Below are 20,631 nucleotides of genomic sequence, written 5' to 3' on the forward strand. Positions count from 1 at the left end.
GCAGTTTCACTAGCTGTTTTTTGATGAAAACGAGGTTGTAGCTTGTTTTACATCACTATGATTCAACATATGTGTTTTCAACACTGTTTCGTTTTAATGTTCTTGCCTGCGGAAGTTCGGATGTGTGAATATCTTTCTAACTTTACTTCACTAAAATAATGAGAGTTTGTTGTTGCCTTCTCGCCCGCTCTCCTCCTCATCTGTGTGCACCTCACCTCCATCTCCTCCTCTTCTCCTCCCCTCTCTGCCTCTTGGCTCCGTCCACTCACACACGATTGGTGTGTTATTGGCTGCTGTTCAGTCTAGCGTTTACTCTCAGGACGATCCTCTCCCTCCCTCAGCTGCGTGTAACCCGACCTGCAGGTGAACAGTTCAGCTTCTGCCTCCCTGCTCTTCCCTCTCACTCTCGGCGGCGGATCATCTCTTTCGGTTTTGGAGCAAACGCGTTTGGTGTCCAAATGAGCGAATTTCCGTGTAGGATTTTTTTAATTTTTAATTTATTTACTCGGGACGTGATCTGTCGCCGTGTCTAGCGCACGTGAAGACGATGGTGAGAGCAGACAGCGGTGTGGAGGTGAAGAAGGTGAGCTGTCTCCAGGGTTTACTCTGTTTTTGTTTTGGTTTCTCAGAAGTCCACCAGTATGATCCTGTGTCTGTTATGTTGTAATATAGAAAACTTAACATTTTACTTTCACTTTTAATCATACTTTCTTTTGTACATATTCAGATTAAATCTTTTTCTACTCTCTTGTGTAAAGATTGCATCAATACTCTATTGGCTTAATATTTTGCTACTAATTTGATAGGAAATAGTTTAATCTTCCTTTATAAATTCTATATCAGCACATGATCTAAATTTATGCCAGTGGCTTGATACCACGTATCTCACATACCTTAAGTATGATATCAGTCTTTTTACAATTTTACAGTCCTCTGTTCTGTTGTTGTTTTTTTAAAACATTAAATCAAGTCCACATAGGTCCACTTAATCACTGCAGACATGAATTCCTCACATTCTCAGTCATAAATTGGTGATTAGTCGGTCTCTCTTTTACAACATTCATGTGAATATGTATATGTATATATATATGTATATATATATATATATATATATATATATATATATATATATATACATATGTGTATATATATATGTATATATACGTGTGTGTGTGTGTGTATGTATATATATATATATATGTATATATACATATATATATATATATATACATATATATATATATATATACATACATATATATATATATATATATATATATATATATATATATATATATATATATATATATATACACATACATGTACATAGGGTCTTTGGATTGCATCACATTATGGTGTCCTCTTGTCCAATATCTAATCAGTTTTTTACATCAGCATCTGAATAATACAGATACTAAATATCACATGGGCTCATCTCTGTATTCAACTCAAATGAATACATTTTGTTTTACACTGGCTTCAAACATGGGAAAATAAAATCCAGTAAATAAAACGCCACTGCCATTATGTTTTTGCTTAGTAAATAAATAAAACACCTTTTGAATATTAAAGTAAATATTCACTTGGCTTTAACAATGTCCCAGTTTGAAGTATAAACTATAAATTATCGACATACCTGTTGGCTGCAGTTTTTGAGGAAGCCTATGGGGATTTTAAAATATTGAGTCATGTGACTTGATTTAAACGATGCCGTGGAACTACAGCAGAGCAGCGGTGTGTATTTTATTTGTGGTGAACAGGGGAGGAGTATTACATGTCATGTCTGGATTACGTGCACATATGGATTAAGTTTCACTTGTTCTAGCAGTTTCTACCAGTTGTCATGTGCAGATGATGCCAGCAGCTATCACATTTGGATTTACATGAGGATCATTATTTATTTTTAGTTGCCTGCAATTCTTCTCCCTGCATTGTATTTTTACCCACATACTGTTACTAGGTGTTGTCACTGTTTACGCAGTGTTTAACTGTGGTTATATACAAATAAATCATTCAAATATGTATATTAGTTAGTCACAAAATTAAGACCAGCAACTGACATTTTTACGTGCAATATTTTTGCATTTTTACATATAATGGTTCAATAAAACACAAGATTAATTTCCATTTTCTCTTTATCTTCCTTGTTTTCCCTCCTCAGTTCGTAAATGTCGTCTGTTATCAGATCTGTGTAATGCTGACATGTGTGCACCCAGTGAGACAGTGACCTGAGATCTCGCCTCAAGGGAAGACCAGGATGCATTCCATTGCATCACAGCTTTTAGGCAAGACCAGCGTTGGAGGGCACCATTGTAACCCAGCTGCTGCAGTCCTGCTGCTGCTCCTGTGTCGTGGCTTCCTTCCCTCTGCGGCTGTTTGCCCACCCTGCTGCCTTTGCACCAGTGATATAATTTCCTGCAGCGGCTGCAATCTGTCCACACTGCCCTTTGATTTACCAAGCTATGCCACGCGGCTGGACCTCAGCCACAATCTTCTCACTGCCCTGCCAACCAATTGGATCCCCCAACCGTTTGACCGACTCATTACATTGGTTATCAACAGAAACTCGATAAGCAAAATTGAGGTGAATGCTTTCAATGTCACCCCACATGTGCTGCACCTGGACCTCTCATCCAACCAGATGACAGCACTGAACCTGTCCCTTTTCACTGGGTTGAAGGAACTGAAAGAGCTGTTGCTCTTTGACAACCGCATTGTCCAGATCTACCCGGGGGCTTTCAGTGGTCTTCACAGCCTGCAAAAACTCTACCTCTCTGGGAATAGACTGAAGGCTTTTCCCCTTGGACTTTATTGGGAACCTGGAGGTCCTCACAACCTGACCTTTCTTGATATGTCCTACAACAGACTCTCTAAAGTACCTGTTCAGAGTTTGCTGTCTCTCACCCGCGAAGGTAGAGTTTATTTGCAGGAAAACCCTTTGATCTGTGACTGCGCTTTACTTGCCTTGCTTGAGTACTGGATGTGGAAACAATATCGCCCCTTAGTGGACTTCAAAGCTGAATACCCATGTAGGGATGACTCCATATCAGGACTGGTCTGCAGCCAACCGGACATGTTGGACATGCCCCTTGAGTTGCAGACTTACAAAGAGGAGCCTGGTAAATGGCTCAGAGTACCATGTCCAGGCCTGACTTCTTCAGCTGAAGAGGGGCAGGTGGTTTTCTGGGTTACACCAAAGGCTGTAGTCAATTCATCAACCAGTGATCCGAGTGCTCACTTTATCGTTCTCCCCAATGGCACGCTGGAAATCAGAGGAGCAGTCATCGAGGATTCTGGTACGTATGGGTGTGTGGCAGCACGTCAGCGACACTATGACCCCCTTGAGTCTGTGGAGGTTAATGTGGTTGTCGGAAACTCGAGCACTGCCTCCGCCAGAGGCTTGACAAACCGCAGTGGGACAGAGCATTTTAACACTGCATTCACCACCCTTGTTTCCTGTTTTATCAGCATCGTATTGGTGCTGCTTTACTTGTACCTCACCCCATGTCGGTGCAGAGACAGCCGCGGTGGCACCAGAGGGTGCGGCGGACGAGCCTGGATTCTCTGTTCAGACCCCAGAGAGGTGGAGTCAGGACACCGGCGGTCAAACGGAAAGAGGGTAGCATTCTTAGAGCCTCAGGCAGAGGACTCAGATATTTGTGCTCCAAAAACACCAGCAATGAACTTGGGTCATGTTACTACTGAGGGAATTCTCAAGAATGGAAGTAGGACAGTGGGACAGACCCACACAGACCCTGCTCACATGGCATAGCAAGAAATTGACCATTTACACACTTGTATATTCTCAGTCTGTCTTTTTTTTTTTTTTCCTACAATACCTTGCTTTAGTACACACTGAAATTGGAATCTATTTGATGCAAACTAGTGTACTGTATGTCTTGTGAAGTGCTTTTGCACTGTAGTTGTGGTTTTTGTAGCAGGAATGTATATATATATGTATATGTGTATGTATATATATATATATATATATACATATATATATATATATATATATATATGTATGTATATATATGTATATATATATACAGACATATAGGCATCTGCCTATGACTGTGGAGATTATCTGAACTCAAAGATATGTCGATCAAATATGACCTTGTTATTTTATAAAATATGTAAAAATTGCCATCTTAACCCGAGGGGTTAACAATTGTAGTATTGAACCATTTCACAAATGCAGCCAGTACTCATGCCCTCTCCCTCCATTTTTAGTCTCTGAACAATAATGAGACGGTTTACTGTCATTTTTATGACCAGGTGTGTGTGGCCTGTTGTACAAAGTGCAAAGCTGTTAATGGAAACCTTTATGTGGCTCAAAGAAGTGCAAGTGAAAATGGCTTGGAGGATAAATTTGATATTCTTTCCTTACCAGGTCAAAAACACGTTCTTGCCTGCTTTTATAAACCATATGAAACAGTTTCCATAGGCATATATGGCTTCAAGTAGAACTGGCTACGGTGGTGTTGTCCTGTCACGGCATGGAAGGTGTTTTCACCGTTGTGTGTGTGTGTCGTAAATCACACGAGCTGTAGCAGGAATGACTGTTTAAGCAAGTCATCAAACCAAAGCCAGAGGTCAACGATACTGTAGCTCTGGTCCAAGCAAGAAGTGTAGATAATAGAGAGGATGCTATCCAGGAGCTTGTCAACACAAAGGAATGAATTATGCATGTCAGCCTGGCTTCAGCCTAAACAAACAAGAAATCACAGCCAACCACAACCAGGTTTGCAGCCATTGAAGCCTGACAAAGTAGAATTCTGATTCTGATTATGTGAGGCTATTTTTATTTTTTTTTATTTTTTGCTTTTTTTGCTTTTCAGTTTCAACAACTCCACAGTTGCAAAGTTGCATTGATCATCATTCTGTTTATTAAGAATGACTGTTACGTGACGGGAGTGTCATATTGCTGTTGAGTAATGTTTACAATGTGAGATCACATCCACATTTCCATTTAGCTTCATTTTATTGCCGTATTACAAGATATGACAGAGGAGAAGAGTTACTGGTTGTAATTCGTGTAGACTGTCGCAGTCAAATGAACAAGCATGAAATCTTTACTTGCCAAATACCAGCTTAAAGCTGAAGTATGGACTGTTTAACTGTCATAATTTGACCACTATATATAAATAGTGATAATGTCATTTAAGACACTGGCTTTTCAACACATTAGACACTTGTTCCCTTTTCCTTTAGTTAAAATGGCCCACAGTTTTATAAACGACAGATTTGTGGAGGAATTGATCCTCATCATCCACAGGAGTGTTCAGGCTTGGTGATGAAGCCACAGTCAGGCCAGATCAGCATCACAGTAATCAGGAGTTTTGTCACTCCACTCCAAGCCCACCATGACCTACATTCCTTTGTCCTTTGTCTGATTGTATAGGTGTGGAGGCATTTCTAAGGTGCCAGGAGGCTTGTTATATATGTATATATTTTGTTTTTGGCTGTAGATTGTCTGAATATCAACTTCTCTATATGTATATACAGTATTTATTTTGTTCTTGTACACATTGTAAATTTTTTGATGACTACAGTGATTGATATTTGTAGCTATGAAATAAAATGTTTCAGTTTTAGAGTACTACGAGTGTTATTTTCTCCCTGCAAGTGTCATCATACTTGTGTTCAACTTGTTTATTTCCCCTTTAATCGTTTTTTGGCTCCTCCCTCTTTGGTCAAATCTTTTTCTTCATCACTCTAAACCTAAAATGAAAAGTGGGGCTTTTCGGGTGACAAATGAAAAGTAGTGTTACATCTAGTGGGATTTAAGGATGACGGATAACCTCTTAGTGACAACACAATCACAGTGAAAATGAAATCCCCTTAAAAGCCTTTCCAGTGGCTATGGAAAAATCAATTTTTTTCCCCCCGGTGTTCACTTGGAGTGGTGAGACATGTTGGAAACACAGCTTCATGATTTCAGTGGAGAGGCCAATGGCAAGTGTTGAACAGAGGCTTCATCGTGATGGATCCCATTGGGACCAATTTAAGCACCTTGTCATTGTGGTTTACATATGTTAACACATTTAGATAGATGCAGGCGTTGACAGCGGAACAAAAAAGACTTGTTGGTGACCGAGTTGTCACTTCACTGAATATTATTTTACTGACTGTAACAAAATCTTAGGATAGAATATTATTAGTGTGATTTAAAGCTATTTGTTTTTATTTTGCCCGGGTTTGGACAATGTAACATTATTTATCTGCTGTGTCCTTCATCTAAAAGCAGGCTATGTCCATACCAAAACTATCAGTCCTGACTGAGGGAATGTGTGAGTGAAGCCAGCAGCTGCACAGGATAAGAATCATTTATCCTGTCAAACTGCTGGACATTTAGATTTCTTAAACGGTACAATTCACTTATGAAACTTTTCCGTCGGCTCTTCTTTGTCTCTTCAGTCATACCCCAACCTGTTTGCAGCCATCTCGCTTTACTAGCACAATGTCCCTGTCTGTCTTCACATGAAATGAATCACTTCCTGTGTGCAGTGTGAGAATATCTCTGCGCGATACAAGGTCTTGACACCGCTACACTAATGGCGCTTTTCCACTTGCCTTTCTATTAGCGATAGTACCTGGAATCTGGTACCTTTTTTCGTACCTGCGCTTGTGAGGTTACAAGTGAACGTCAGACTGCCGGCCACCGATTGGCAGAATGTCTGCACTGGTAGAGCCCCTTCTGCCGTATTTCAGTTCAGTGACCAGTTCAGCTGCGGTCATGCAGGAAGTACTCAACGATTCTGTGAACAAATGTTTTTTTATTAACTGAGTGCTAAGGTTACTAGCTTGTGTGTGTCGCATATAAAATGACGTCACAACAGTTTCATGCAGCCTTGCTATGATGAATCTGCCCATGTTGCGGAGGTACTATAGTATAGTAAAATCATCTGGAGTTATGCAGTTTTAGGTAGAAGATTCTTTGCATATATTCTGTATTAAAAAAGATGAAGGCTTCCATTGACAACACAAAGAGTTTTGAAGCCTCATAATTCACAATATGACCAGAAGTTCACCTGTAATCGGGCATAGATAATATTACATGTGCCATACTTTATCGATTGTCCTCCAAGTGTGAACACAATTAACAAAATTGACTTTTTCAAACCTAATTACTAATTCAAACCTCAGAAAAATGTTCACTGACTTGATAAATCAAATGAAAAGTAGCTAATTTTTCCCATAGACTTCAATTCAGTTTTTTTACAGCCAGCAGAGTCAGACACTGGTAAACTGCTTCTTCCATCCTCCTTCCTATGCTTCATCCATTTAAATGTACATTCTATGGTTTCTGGTTCTTTGCTAAGAACGAGAAATTAAAGACACTGAGTTGTGTCGTGGTTAATTTAGGATTCAGTGTTAGGGTCTGCATTTTGTCTATGACAGCTCGTCACTAGACAACAGCGAGTGGATCGTTGGAGGCACAATGACTTGTGTGCCGAGCGATTTTTAATTTCACATTTTTATGATTCTTGCAATTTAGCAGTAGTCCCTTTAGCACTGGGAGCAGTTTCAGTGCAGTACTGTGTTTTATGTTTCTCATATTTTATGGATCTGTTCTAAGAAGGTGAGTGAGAAATAAGCATACTGGTTGGGTTATTATAGCATTGCTAAAACAACAAATCTAATGGTGGCCTAAGACTTTTGCACAGCACTGTTGTAGTAATGGAGCCGCAGGATGTAGTTTCAAGAGGCTTTTAATCTCTTCTGTGCCCAATATAAATGTAGTAATTTCCCGACTATCCATAATTCAAACGCTAGTTGAGTGTAATGGATGTGTGGGTCGTAGCTTGAATAGAAACATTAATGTGAACACATTTAAGATAATGGCACCATTTAGCTAATTGTTCTCACTGTTTAATTAACACAGCTTTATTACAGATAGCCGCTTACTTGTACACAGTCTACAATTAGCTGGCAGTTCATGCCAAACCATGTAGTATGAAAATAAACTTCCTATAATCCTGGGAATCATACCCTTCAGTCAGCATTTAAAGGTTGATAAAATAAAAATGTATTCATTGCATTTGCTGTTATTGTGGAATCGGAGCTTACAATATGCTGATGTAAACAAATATGCTTACAACATGCATCAAAAATGAATTATGCATGTCTCCTATAAAAAATAAATACAAAATGGATAAATAAAATGCCATTTAATGGCGACTTCCGTCACAGCACACTAATGCTGGCAGCACGTGTGCCACGTGTGTATACATGCTGTAGATTTAATCATTTCCAGAGGGATGCTGGTGACATGCATGAAGAAAAATCCATTAAAAAAACTGCGCCATTTGCAATTCTTTATTTTTTCATTGCAAATACAACCCATTTAGAGTGACGAAATGCAGACTGGAAAATACATGATACACCGTGAAGGAGTTCTGCAATAATTGAAAGGCTCCTGCTTGTTGATGGACTGACTGTGTCATTCAGTGTGGTGGTGAACATGAGAGGTTTTGCCATGTGTTTTCAAGATCTTACCTCGTGATGTTTAATTTTCCTTTAAGGCCTTTCATATGCAAATACACCTAGTTCATTAGCATGTCTCCTTAGAACTCTCACTATGACCCTTGCTATTGTGATCAATGATGATCTAGTGTGGTCGTTTTAAGAATAGACCAAAGAGACACTAATGGTTTTTTTTAAGAGTTCTGATGATTTACATAACAGTTTCAATGTGACAATAATAGTTGTTACATAAAAGAGGACAACACAACAGAACTCGAGACGGCACAAACCCCCAGAGAGGTGGCCAAGTTTCTCACACAGTCTGTTCACTCCCCTACCTCTCAAGGTCGAATTTGGTTGACAAGGTCATATAGTTTGGTTAAAGAAAACTCAAACTCCAAAAATCAAAAAACTCCAAACTGTATCTGGATCACTGCAATAATCTAAAAATTGCTTCTTGGGATTATAACCCTTCATCCACAGAATATTTTATCCAAATCGGCCATTTTCTTTTGTGTTCTGCTCATTGACAGACAGCCAGACAGACAACCTTGACCAAAAACAGAAGCTCCTTAACTTAAAACACAGCATTAAAGAATACAAATGCACACATAGAATAATCTAATATATGACATAGTGGCTCTCTAAAGATAATATCAAAACTAGTTATGTATATCGTTAGGATTGTATCAATATCGATACCGATACTCCTTATCGGTACCAACACTTATCGATACTACATGTCATTTTGTGTAAAAAATAAAGACGTTACAAGATGTTGAAAGATTCAACCTTTTTTTTTAATGACCACAAGGTAATATTGAAGCTTCAACAGAACAGAAGCTGAATGCTTTCATTCTGCTGTCATCTTCATTTGTCTGGCGATTGTGAATGGGGTTGTCTGCGATGTCGGCGGAGCTGTGGTAGCTGCTGTTTGATTCATGCTGCCTACAGGATTAACGTAACGTAACAGTCTTTAGCGTTAGCCGGGCTGCTAGCTTTATTATAGCAATCAAACACGCCGCACTCCTTTAGCTTCATACTATGAGCGCGCACCAAGTGTTTGGTGATGAGAAAAAAAAGGACCAAAAACAGTACCGTTTGTCCAGGATCTTAACAGTACCCTGGTCCCGACCCAATTAGGGATGCGTACCAAGAAAGTACCACTCCTCGGTAAACATCCCTAATCAAAATTGAACGAAGAATATAGTGCAATCCATCATTTAAGCAGGGAAGATTCAGTGTGGCCTTAGGAGCAGCCACTTTCACAATAGCAGCAACAGCATATGAAACATTTTCCATTTATTTATTTTTTCTTTTTGCAAATTTGGTGCTACTGTCAAATGCAGACTGTCTATTTGACACAGATTTACTGATTAGATTCACTGTCTTGAGGCAGAGATGCTGGCTGTCAGGAGGAAGTGATCAGCTCAAACTGAATGTTGAAAACCTGAAAAATTGACTGTTGTAATAATTGCAGCCAGAAATGGGAAGTTGGTTTCTTCTTTTAGAATGGGGGCAAATTATATCTTATCTCTCATCCGCATTTGTAGTACATTAGAGGTGCATTAGAAGTATTTGTCTCTTTTGATTTTACCAAAGATACCTTCCATCCATCATCATTGTTCCTAAAAAACTGCAAGAATTAGCCTTTAAAATGTCATTAATGTAACATTTTGACCTGTCTGTAAAGGTTAAAAGACACTGACAAACTCAAGCAGGTCCAGTCACCTATAAATAATCTCTTGAAGAGAACAGGAAGGTGCAATAGCAGAATATACAACTAAGAAGGGGTGGAGTGGCTCAGTGGTTAAGACCGGTACCCTGTGTGCGAAAGACATCATGGTCGCAATGGTCACAAGTTTGACTCCACCCCTAGCTGATTGTACTCAATTCCATTGTAAGTCGCTTTGGATAAAAGCGTCTGCTAAAATGACATGTAATGTAAAGATAGCCTTCCATAACACTAATACTGTTTAGGCACAATGAAAGCAGCTGAAAACACTGTGAGCACGGAATCATGAAAGTGCTTCAGACCATAACAGTCAGCGCTGTGGTGAGAGGTGCTGAAGAATGGATGTTTCATCAACTCTATAGGCTTTAGTTTAAGGAGCATATCAGAGTAAGTGGAGGAGGCAGACAGAGGAGGGAATGTGATTCACTGCTGTGAGAGTGATGTGAGCTATTTGTTGAAGGGATGAGTGTTCAACCCACAGTCACATCGGGAGGAATTCTAATGTTGTGACTGTAGATAAAAGCCAGACTGACCCGGTATTGTCAATATACTAGACCGGTTTTTCAACAGCACTTGAGAGAGGGCAGTTGGAACAACAGCAGGTAAAAATATGAGCTCACATTGTGCTTCAGTAAAATGTGCAATAGTAACAGTAGTTAAATGTTATGTTGTGTTAGATAAGGATCAGGATAAACACGATATGTGCTACGTGTTTGACATTTATTGCATTAAGTCACAGAGGTGGTGGACTTGACTCGAGTCGGACTTAAGAAGCAAATTTTAGGACTTGAGACTTGCTTGACTAATGTTGGTGAAAGACTCGACTTAAGGCCCTGGTATACTTCCGCAAACCCGTTTTTGAAACACGGAAAACATTGGGTATCTACTTTTGCTACCTTGCATATAAACCTAGCAACACTTGAAATGTGTCGTCTTTTAAAGGCTAATATTTGAAATGCATTTTCATGGTTTAATATCGGCCTAATGTCAGTTTTTTTTTTACGTTTTAGGCTCTGTAGTTATATTTATTTTCATTTTATTGATGCTATTTTTTTTCATTAACAATTCCACTGTATGGGACCATGAAGCAGTCCTTACATTGTTGAATTTGAGACTTGGTTGTGACTTGCATGTGTGTGACTCCCTTCTCTGTTAAGTCATAATCTGACCACCATATGTCAGAAATGAGGGAACCATGGTAAATTGAAATAATGGCTTTATTGATAACAATGGTGCAGACATACCCACCCACTGCCAACCAAATGCAAAACATTACCACATTTAAAAAACCCAAAACTAGAATCTGCACTGGCGATTCAATTATGAATTATTGAAGACAGATATTGAATTTAGAGGATTTCTCTCTTTCTGTCTTTATAATAATTCAACGTAGAACAGATATGTCTGGGACAAATTCAAAATGGTTATGGCTCCAACTGTTTCTAAGAAAGTTCTAACCATTCTACGTCAGACTCATGATTTTAACACTAATTTGTAAAATATTTAAATGCTGATTAAAGATGATGACGTTATTGTGATATTTTATACTGTAATATTACACAACTACTGCTTCACATTTACAGTAGCAAGGTTATTCTGTAGAAGCCTGTAGTGGTTGACCATAGCTATTTATTTTGTGATTGGATTTAAACACAAGGGCATACTAAAATACACATGGCTTTCATGTCAAGCTGATATGAAAGCAGATCATCACGACTGACAGAGAAGGCCGGAAGCCATTTCCTTTCACTAAATTGCTTGGCATATTCTCAGCCATCGAGAAACTGGTTCAAGGTGAATGTTTGACACTGGGTTTTCTCTGAAGACCAACATCAAGCGCCGTGTGCAGTGGACTTTAAAGGGCGCTGGTGCTCAAAGCCTGTGGTGTAGCTTGTCTGTTTGGACACAGGAACTGCTCCATTTTTATTCTATAAAGGTGCAGTTTGCAATGTTTTGCCTTCGTTTATTAGAACATTGTACTTATGGAGATTATTTGTGCCACCAACCAGCACATGTGATTATACACACACCTGAACCTGCCCGATTCATGTGCTTATAAAAGTTAATAAAAATCACCAGTACTTCTAATATTTTAAAATGTGATTGCAAAGTAGGCTGTAATTTGATTAAACACAGATATTACAGGCTAAATAGTGAGGAAAATGTCATGACTTTAATTTAAAGAAGTTCTTTCATGTAAAGCAGTGAGTTTTTTCTCATTAATATTGAATTAATCCCTCCTGTGAGGCTCCTGTCAGTCAAAGCTGCTCTGGGTTTTTCTGTTGCTGGGGTTTGACTTTTAGAGTTTTAATATTAGTTTTTGCTGTTTCTGTTTAGTCATAGCTCTGTCAATCCATTAATCTCTTGATCATTTTTTGGATCAATCCAGTAGTCGTTTGGTCCATAAAATATTCAGAAAATGTCCATTGATAATTCCCAAACCTGGAAATAATGATGATCTCGAATGATTTCAAACCAAAGTTTTAATGACTCTGTTACATGGAGTAATGTAACTTAGCGCTAGTAAAAAATATTCCCATTTAATAAGATGACAAATAACTCAAACTTAACTTGTGTCCTTTAAATTAGTTAATTCTGAACTAAAAATGTAAAACATTTTCTCACATGGCAAAAAAAAGGCTTAGTATTGTTAAAGTCACCAAACGACTGTAAACAGGCATTATTTTACTGTATATAAGTTATTTACTGTAACAACAACTTACTTAAACTTAAAGCCACAGTAGTCCTGACATTTTTATATTCTGCACACAATTACAGTGAGTCTAAGACAGACAGGGACAAGGTGCAGCATTCATTTTCCACAGTGTGACAGCAGGAGCTGTAAAAGCTTGTAGTGAGAGGACAGACAGAAAAAGAAAATGTTGCCGGCCACAGATACAGCAGCCGGAGCTGACCCAGATTCCTGCAGAGTTAAGGTTGAAAGGAGTCTCTCGTCTGCAGAGTCATTTTCTGAAGTGAGCAATGACAGATTTGCCCTCAAAAAACGTGTTATCCAATATTTCGAAGCAGATGTAGGGTCACAGTCTGAGTATGAATGTAAGCTGCAGCCCATATATCAAACATATCATTATAGGCCTTAATAATAATAGTAATAATCATAAAATCTTGAGATATTTTCTCAACAGTGTTACAAAGTGCTTAACAGTAAAAATTGAGGAGGGAAAAGTGTTTTACAAGATGTAGTAAAACAAAACTGAAACAAACGTGAGTGAAAATACAAAATTAAAACTGATTAATCTAATTTAATCCAAATTATGTACAAATCGAATATTCTCAGAAGCTTTGATTGAAAACACAAGAGTTTAAGATGTGATTTAAAAGAAGCCAAGGATGGGATTTGTCTAATGCCACTTTCCCACTCTACAGTTGTAGCACAACTCGAATCTACTCGTTTTTGTGTGTGTGTGTGTGTGTGTGTTGTTTTTTGCTTTTTCATTAGATATAGTAACTGGTACCTTGTACTTTTTTGGTACCTGCCTTGGTGAGGTTCCAAGCGAGCTGAGCCGAGAACTGCATTCCTCTAACTTCGAGAACCTAATTCTTTTTTATAGCACTACGGCTTGAAAGTGATTCATTTTAGGATTTATTAATGATGATACGTTATCCGAGGACAGTAGTTTGTGGTTTCTATTAATTAGCGACTACATAAAGGCCCTTATTCCAGCCGGGGTTTGAACCTGGGTCTTCTTGCTGCAAAAGCAACCAGGCACCAACGAATTCCATGTGAATGCATTATTTGTTAGTATTGAATTCTTGAGCTGATTGTTACATATGTGAAATTAAAACAATTAAGCCCATAATACAGTGCATATATTTTATTTTGGTATGAAATAGTGTTGATCATGTTATATCTGGATGTCTTCTTGCACATGTCTCACAAGCTTCCTGGTTAAATACAAACAGGGATGCAAACCTCGGCATCTATAAAACCAGCTCCACTGAAATATGCACCCCTTGTTTATTTTATTTTGTATTTGGGATGAAATAGTGATGCAGAGTGACAGGAATCGAACTGAACAATGTAGGTCACTTCTTAAGACTTCTTATATTTAAGTCTGGTGTATTTAGTGACCGAAAGCCGGTGATTGTGACCCACATCACAACCCCTTCCTCCCTATTTTAATTCAGCGACTGTGTCTTTGCTCCAGTCATGCACTTATCTTTTTAATTAACTGATTCTAATGATTCAGTACACTGAAAAGAACTGCTTTGTTCATCACTTGTTTGTGTCGAGTATAAAACAACATCATGGCATTTCTGTGCAGCCGCGCTATGGCGATTCCGCCCTCCCGTTGAGGAGGTAATATAGTAATGGAAAAGAACCAAACCATGTAGTCAGGCCGAGCCGTGCTACAACTGTATAGTGGAAAAGTGCCATATAATCATGAGCGCTTTGGGGTGTCTCATCTTGACATTTGGAATAACACTTTGGGCTCAATCAATCATACCAATTTAAAACTTCAGATGTATAAATAGTGGCAAGACCATTTAATGCTTTCAAAGTAAGACATTTTTTTAAAATCACTATGAAGGCTAATGGGGAGACAGTGAAAGGAGGCAAGGACAGGAGTGATGTGAATAATGGCAATAAAATACAAATACGGGCGTAATAATACATATAAACGAGAGATAAAGTGACTGTAGAATAAAATAAAATGGGCATAGATAGCAGTGATTAACAAGTGGTTAACTGTAGAATACCGGGTACACTACTGGCTACACACATAGACACACAATACATAGAATATCCTAAGCTGTATTTTTACTTCATGTAATTTTTTTAAATTATTTTTTAAATTTGATTTCCAGTCCCTGAGTAGCTCAGCTGGTGTCGCATCAGTTGTGTTCTGAGGGGTTGACCTATACAGAACTTGGCTAACTTTGTCTCCTCCCCCATCTCTTTGATTCCTTCCTTAAACGCCCGTATGGCCCTTTCAGAACATCCCTTTGATGAGTTGTGACGTGTTTTATACCTTTTTTTTTGTTTTCATAAAATGTTCTAACTCTGCACTCACCAGGCATGACACGTTATCACTCATCAGGATGGCTGGGATCCCATGGGTGGCAAAGATGCCCCTCATTTTTTTCCACTGTTCACAATTAGGAACTGTTCCCAATACTGGCCCACAAAAATCCATGTGCAGCCTCATCCAGGGTCACAGATGTAGTGGTGCCACTGCTGGTGTGGCTTAGTTGGACTGGCATGCATGTATGGCACTTGCGCACTTCTGACTCCAAGCCTGCATCCATGTTGGGCCACCACACATAACTGCAGGCTAACACTTTCATTCTTGAGACCCCTGCATGGGCCTCATGAAGCTCTTGCGTCATAATCTGTCTCCCTTGTGGTGGGATTATTGCTCTACTCCCTCCATCATATGCACCCATCCTCCACACTTAGGGTGCATTCTCACCAGCCCTTCTAAATCGAATCCGAGTTCATTTGCTCGGAAAGTCATGTTCATTTGGGGAGGTGCTAATGCACAACCGAACTCTGATCTGCACCAAAGAAGCAAACTGGTCCGCCTACAAATGTAAGTCGCGGTTTGCTTCAAGTGAACCAAACGCAGGAAGCGGACTACAGCGCATTTGTGGGTAAACACAACCAAAACATACGTGTGTGTAGAATGATAGCCGGGAGAAATGGCTGAGCCCATTATTATTATTGCAGCGTATACAGTATGTGTCGTATGTTCACATACAACCCTAGGATTTGATGCAGCTCCATGTTTTGCTCTTATGTGCAGGAAGCGACCAACAGATGAGCGAGTTTTCTTGTTCATTGTCCTGTCTTCCCCTTCAGTAATTATTGATGCAGCCACCACCTCAGGCGAGGAGGGGAATACGTTACTCAAAAGTGTGAAAGCCAACCCCCAATTGAACCGAGTCCCCAATTGCGCCGAGTCTACTGGACTATTAGGTGGGAAAACAACCTTAGTTTGTTTTGCCGTTGCATGCATGGCTACACGTCTGTGTAACATTACACAATCGAGTTCAATAACTCAGCTGTCATTTCAGGTCCTGCCCTCCTATGTAATCAAGTCAATTCCCCTCACCTGTTGTTCCACATCCCTTCTACTCACCTGTAGCTCATTAGTTCCTCTCTCTATATACAGTATATACCAGCTCACTATCACCTTACCTCTGCCAGATTGTCTTGTGTTTTTGTAGCCTGTCTGATCAGACCTGTTTCATGTTCTGAGGTACTGGTTGAATTTGAAGATAATAGCCAGTGCCTCTTTCTCAGGTTGGGAATAACCCCTGATGATAATATCTGTGTACATGCATAACAGGCACAATACATGATCTGTCCTTTAATTGCTTTGAATGTTTTACCATGGGTGTTACTTTCTACCCATGAAGAAGTTTGTAACCACAATGAACTGGTTTCTTCAACTTTCACTCGGGAGCAATAATTCCTCTTCATTTATCTGACGTGAAAAAAGTGTAAGTGAATCTACAGATCGACTCTTATAATCTCTGAACATGGTCTGAACACAGTCAGAAAACCGTGAACACACCTTTTAGTGCACTTCCTTAAAGATCCCCTTAAAGTTACAGGTGCTAATTGCTTCTCTCGCATAAGAAACAAATTGTGACATTTTAAATTAAATACCAATTAACATAATAATTAGGACCTAACTTAGACTTTTAAGTGTGGGTAAATCATCAGAACTAATATTAAACCCAAACATAATCAATCATAAACTGAAACTACTATGAAATACATAAATTATTCATATGACACCTACAAATGCATTGTGAAGGGCGTTAATGTAGATGGGACTGAAACTTAAAATTGCTTGTATTATTGCATGAGCATTCACGAAGCAAACCAAATGCTAAGGATGTACGGTATATGTCACTTTGTTCAAGAAATTAAAGTCTCATCTGGGACTACAGATCTTAGGTGGATCGATACGTGAAAGGAAACTTACTGAAGACTAAAGGGAAAAAAAGGACTTATTTTAATGAGACAGACAGGGAAAACAACAGGAGAAAGAAAGAAGGGGACATGCAGAGATGGCCTAGTCAGCTGTGTTGCCCTGGCAACTGCAGCCAGGAAACAGCAGGAGTGTTTAATTTTCATGTGTTTTTTTTTGTTTTCCTGTCGTTTGCAGGGATGATCCAGGATGTGACATCATGGCAAAGAAACAAAATAAATTTCTCTTTCGGTTTAAATACCTGGGGACGCCAATAATTTATTATCGCGAGATAAGTGAAGTTAAATGCACCATATTCAATGAGATTAAAATGGATGAACCAAAACATGGTATTGAAAACCCCCACTCTCAAATAATAGTACAAATGATGATTTAAAGTGATTTACGATCACACCATGGCAAATTTGAGTAATTTAATAAAAGCAAACACAACAAATGTGTAAAAAATAAAAAATAATACGAATAATTTGAGTAATGACTCTTCCTTTCAAATCTAGAAATTGCAATGTTCATGTAAAACCATGACAGGGATTCTTCTGATTAGGAAAGTCACACAGTGCTGGGATGTGGCAGACAGATGATGGATGATTGTTATTTAAGTAGCTAATTGCTGATTTATATTAACTCTAGAGGGAGTCGAGATTTCAGCACTGAGCGCCTGCTGAGTTCAGTAGTCTGTGGCACATGTGCCACTTCAGTCTTGGCAGTAGCTGATGGTTGCACTGTTGGATCAGATGAACTGAGAGTTCAGCTGGTCAGGTGAGCACACTCCTATGTTTTCTGTCAAAAAAGAATCATACCTTGCGATGGTAACTGCACTGAAGGCGGGTATAGACATTGACGAGGCGTTACGCAGCAAGAATCTCAGAAGCTACTGATCTACTCGATGGTAAACCTTTACCATAAAGGGAAATAATAGGATTTTTTGGTGGTTTTTATATAAGCATATACATATATTACCTTATACTACTTTCTAGAATGAAAAAATAATGTATTTCTTTAAGTCTAATAGTTCATTTAAAGTGGAAATGGGTTTTGGTTTTTACCTGTGACTGCCACTGCTGAAATCAAGAAATTAAAGGCTCAATCTATGGATTTATGGCAAAAAAGGACCTGTGTCCGTAAAGCTCTCTCTCTTTTTTTGCCCGAATAGTTATCGGTGGCTTTTTGTGTGAAAGTGGAAATGTGCTGGTAGAAAAATCCGCAAATAAAGTTACATTTAATGGAAAAGGTAAAGACGAAACCAGAGAACCTTGAAAAAGATTGCTGTGAGAAATTGAATGTATGGGACTGTGGTTTAAATGGGGATTTTTACAGTAGGAGCCATGTTGTCATCCTCTCTTTGTGACATTCAGTTCTCTTACTTTACAATTCAGACTTTCATCAAAGTATTCCTTGTGATCTTGCGACTCTTCAACGCGTCCAAAAGAGTCCGTCTTCACCACATTAACTTCGCCACCTTCCTCTTAAATACAGCTGACTTGCCGTTCCAGCACACCTCAGCTGAACTGCAGCCATTACACAGAGTGCCGCGCTTCCAAAATGCAGGATATGAGGAAATGTCAGATATTATCCTCTGAAAGCTTTATGTAACCCCTGGGCTTGTGTCAGGGGTAATCCTCTTAGAGAGGAGACGAGTTGCTTTAATAGGAAACAAAAACACAGTTTGCCTCCTCTGTTGTGTTTGATGATAAAACTGGAGTTTGATCAGAGGCCACAACACCAGTGTAATCCACGCTGAAGGACGAGCCTCTTTGATTATTTCTATGTTCAACGTGACCAGCCACAGTGTTGGGTGCTGGATAAACTGGTGTGTATTAAATCTGCAGGGAAGTCTTAACACAACAGTGTAGTGAGTGGGACTGTGTAAGGTCTGAGTCATACAAGGTAGAATGATGTTATTCCATTTATAATTTGAAATCTGATTTAAATTTTTAAAAGCACCATTGATTTTTGCAGCTTTTTGAGAGAACATGCTCATGAAGGGCTGCGTTTCATCATAAACCACATCTCAGTGATGATATGTGTAAAAGCCTTTTTATCTGTAATGAGAGGGATAACAAGCTGGTCAGCCATTCAGACCAGCACATTCACAGTCTATTATCGATCAATCCAAATTATCATTACATTATTATTGGCTTGTCCACGGTGAAACGTTTATATAGAAATCTGTATCTTCAAGGCAACACGGCTCTCTGCCTCCCCCGTGTGGTGACAAAGACACTTTGTCCCTGTGCGTGAGCGTGATAGAAGATTAAAATGTCCCATTTGGAGGGTTTAGGAGAATGAATTGTTCTTGACCTCTGTTCATGGTTCATTATCCATACCCATAACGTCTCATATCATTAATTTACCTGTGAAATGGCATTAACAGATGGAAGAAATGATCAGTTTAAGGTTGTTTTTTGCCTCACTCATCAGTAGTGTCATTATAACCTTTCAGCATTATGTAAATCCGGTGAGCTGCGAGAGAATGACACTTCTCTGTGGCTTCTGTTTACAGCCTCTCAACTAAATATGTTGTGGCACAAGAGGATATGACCAATTACGGTGTAGTTCTGAGAGAGACAGCATGGGAGCTCATTACTGGCTGTTCCATTACAACTCGTCTGCATACAGGCTCCTAAAGGTGTAATGATTGCTGGCAACAAATTTAAATAAGGAATGAGTCTGTGCTCATCTGATGAGAGGAGCTCGAGACAGACAGTTGCAATATCAAGCATTATATATAGTATAGAAAAATATGATCCTCCCACAGTCTAAAAACATGCAATAAGGTGAATTGGACACTCTAACTTGACCATAGGTGTGATTGTGATAGTCGATGGTTGTTTGTCTATTTATGTGGCCCTGTGATGGACTGGTGATCTGTCCAGGGTGTACCCAGCCTTTCACCCTAGGTCAGCTGGGATTGCAGCCCCAGCAACCTTCATGCGGAGGATGAATGTATTAACTTTTAACTTGTGTTTGGTATGGTGATGCGGTGGTGAGTTGTGTCACAGCAAAAAGGTTTTAGGTATGAATCCAACTGCTGCCTTTGTATGTGGTATTTGTGTGTCTTTTGTTGAGTCAAAGTTCTAAATAAATTTTCTGTTCTGTTCTGTGATAAAAACAACTAAATAAACTGTTTTCCTTTTCTTTTTTGTTCACAAAAACGAGCCATGTGAACTTTGAACTCTGACGTGTTTCCAGATTTCACAATTTCAATCCAATTTTAAATATTTTGAGTACTTTTTGCTCAGGTGTGTTTATGTAGTTGGTGAAAATTATTTTTATTTTCATCAGATTGCCTAGGTTGTGCTGGAAAAAAAGGATATAAGACACTCTATGTTGCACATTCTTATAGCCTCTGTATTTACATAGTAATGGAAAAAAGCAGCTGAATGCTCTGTGTTCTAAGGATAACCACAGCATAACCACTAACCCCCAGCCCCCCATAAAAAACACACACATGCATTCAAA

The 20,631-nt window shown here is 39.0% G+C and overlaps 1 protein-coding gene across 1 annotated transcript; it reads left to right on the forward strand.

Annotated features, from left to right (window-relative positions):
• The first annotated feature begins 269 nt into the window (after positions 1 to 269).
• Positions 270 to 3,979, forward strand: LOC122766157 (amphoterin-induced protein 2-like). Its single transcript, XM_044020813.1, has 2 exons — positions 270 to 583; positions 2,162 to 3,979. Exon 2 carries the CDS (start codon positions 2,258 to 2,260, stop codon positions 3,770 to 3,772), a length of 1,515 nt encoding a protein of 504 aa, XP_043876748.1. The 5' UTR covers positions 270 to 583; positions 2,162 to 2,257; the 3' UTR covers positions 3,773 to 3,979.
• The last annotated feature ends 16,652 nt before the right edge of the window (positions 3,980 to 20,631 follow it).

The sequence above is a fragment of the Solea senegalensis genome, linkage group LG3 (genome assembly GCF_019176455.1).
Source record: "Solea senegalensis isolate Sse05_10M linkage group LG3, IFAPA_SoseM_1, whole genome shotgun sequence".
NCBI lineage: Eukaryota > Metazoa > Chordata > Actinopteri > Pleuronectiformes > Soleidae > Solea > Solea senegalensis.

What these genes read in the sequence shown, in the direction of transcription:
- LOC122766157 (XM_044020813.1), top strand. Translation starts at nt 2,258, where the DNA reads ATGCATTCCATTGCATCACAGCTTTTAGGCAAGACCAGCGTTGGAGGG.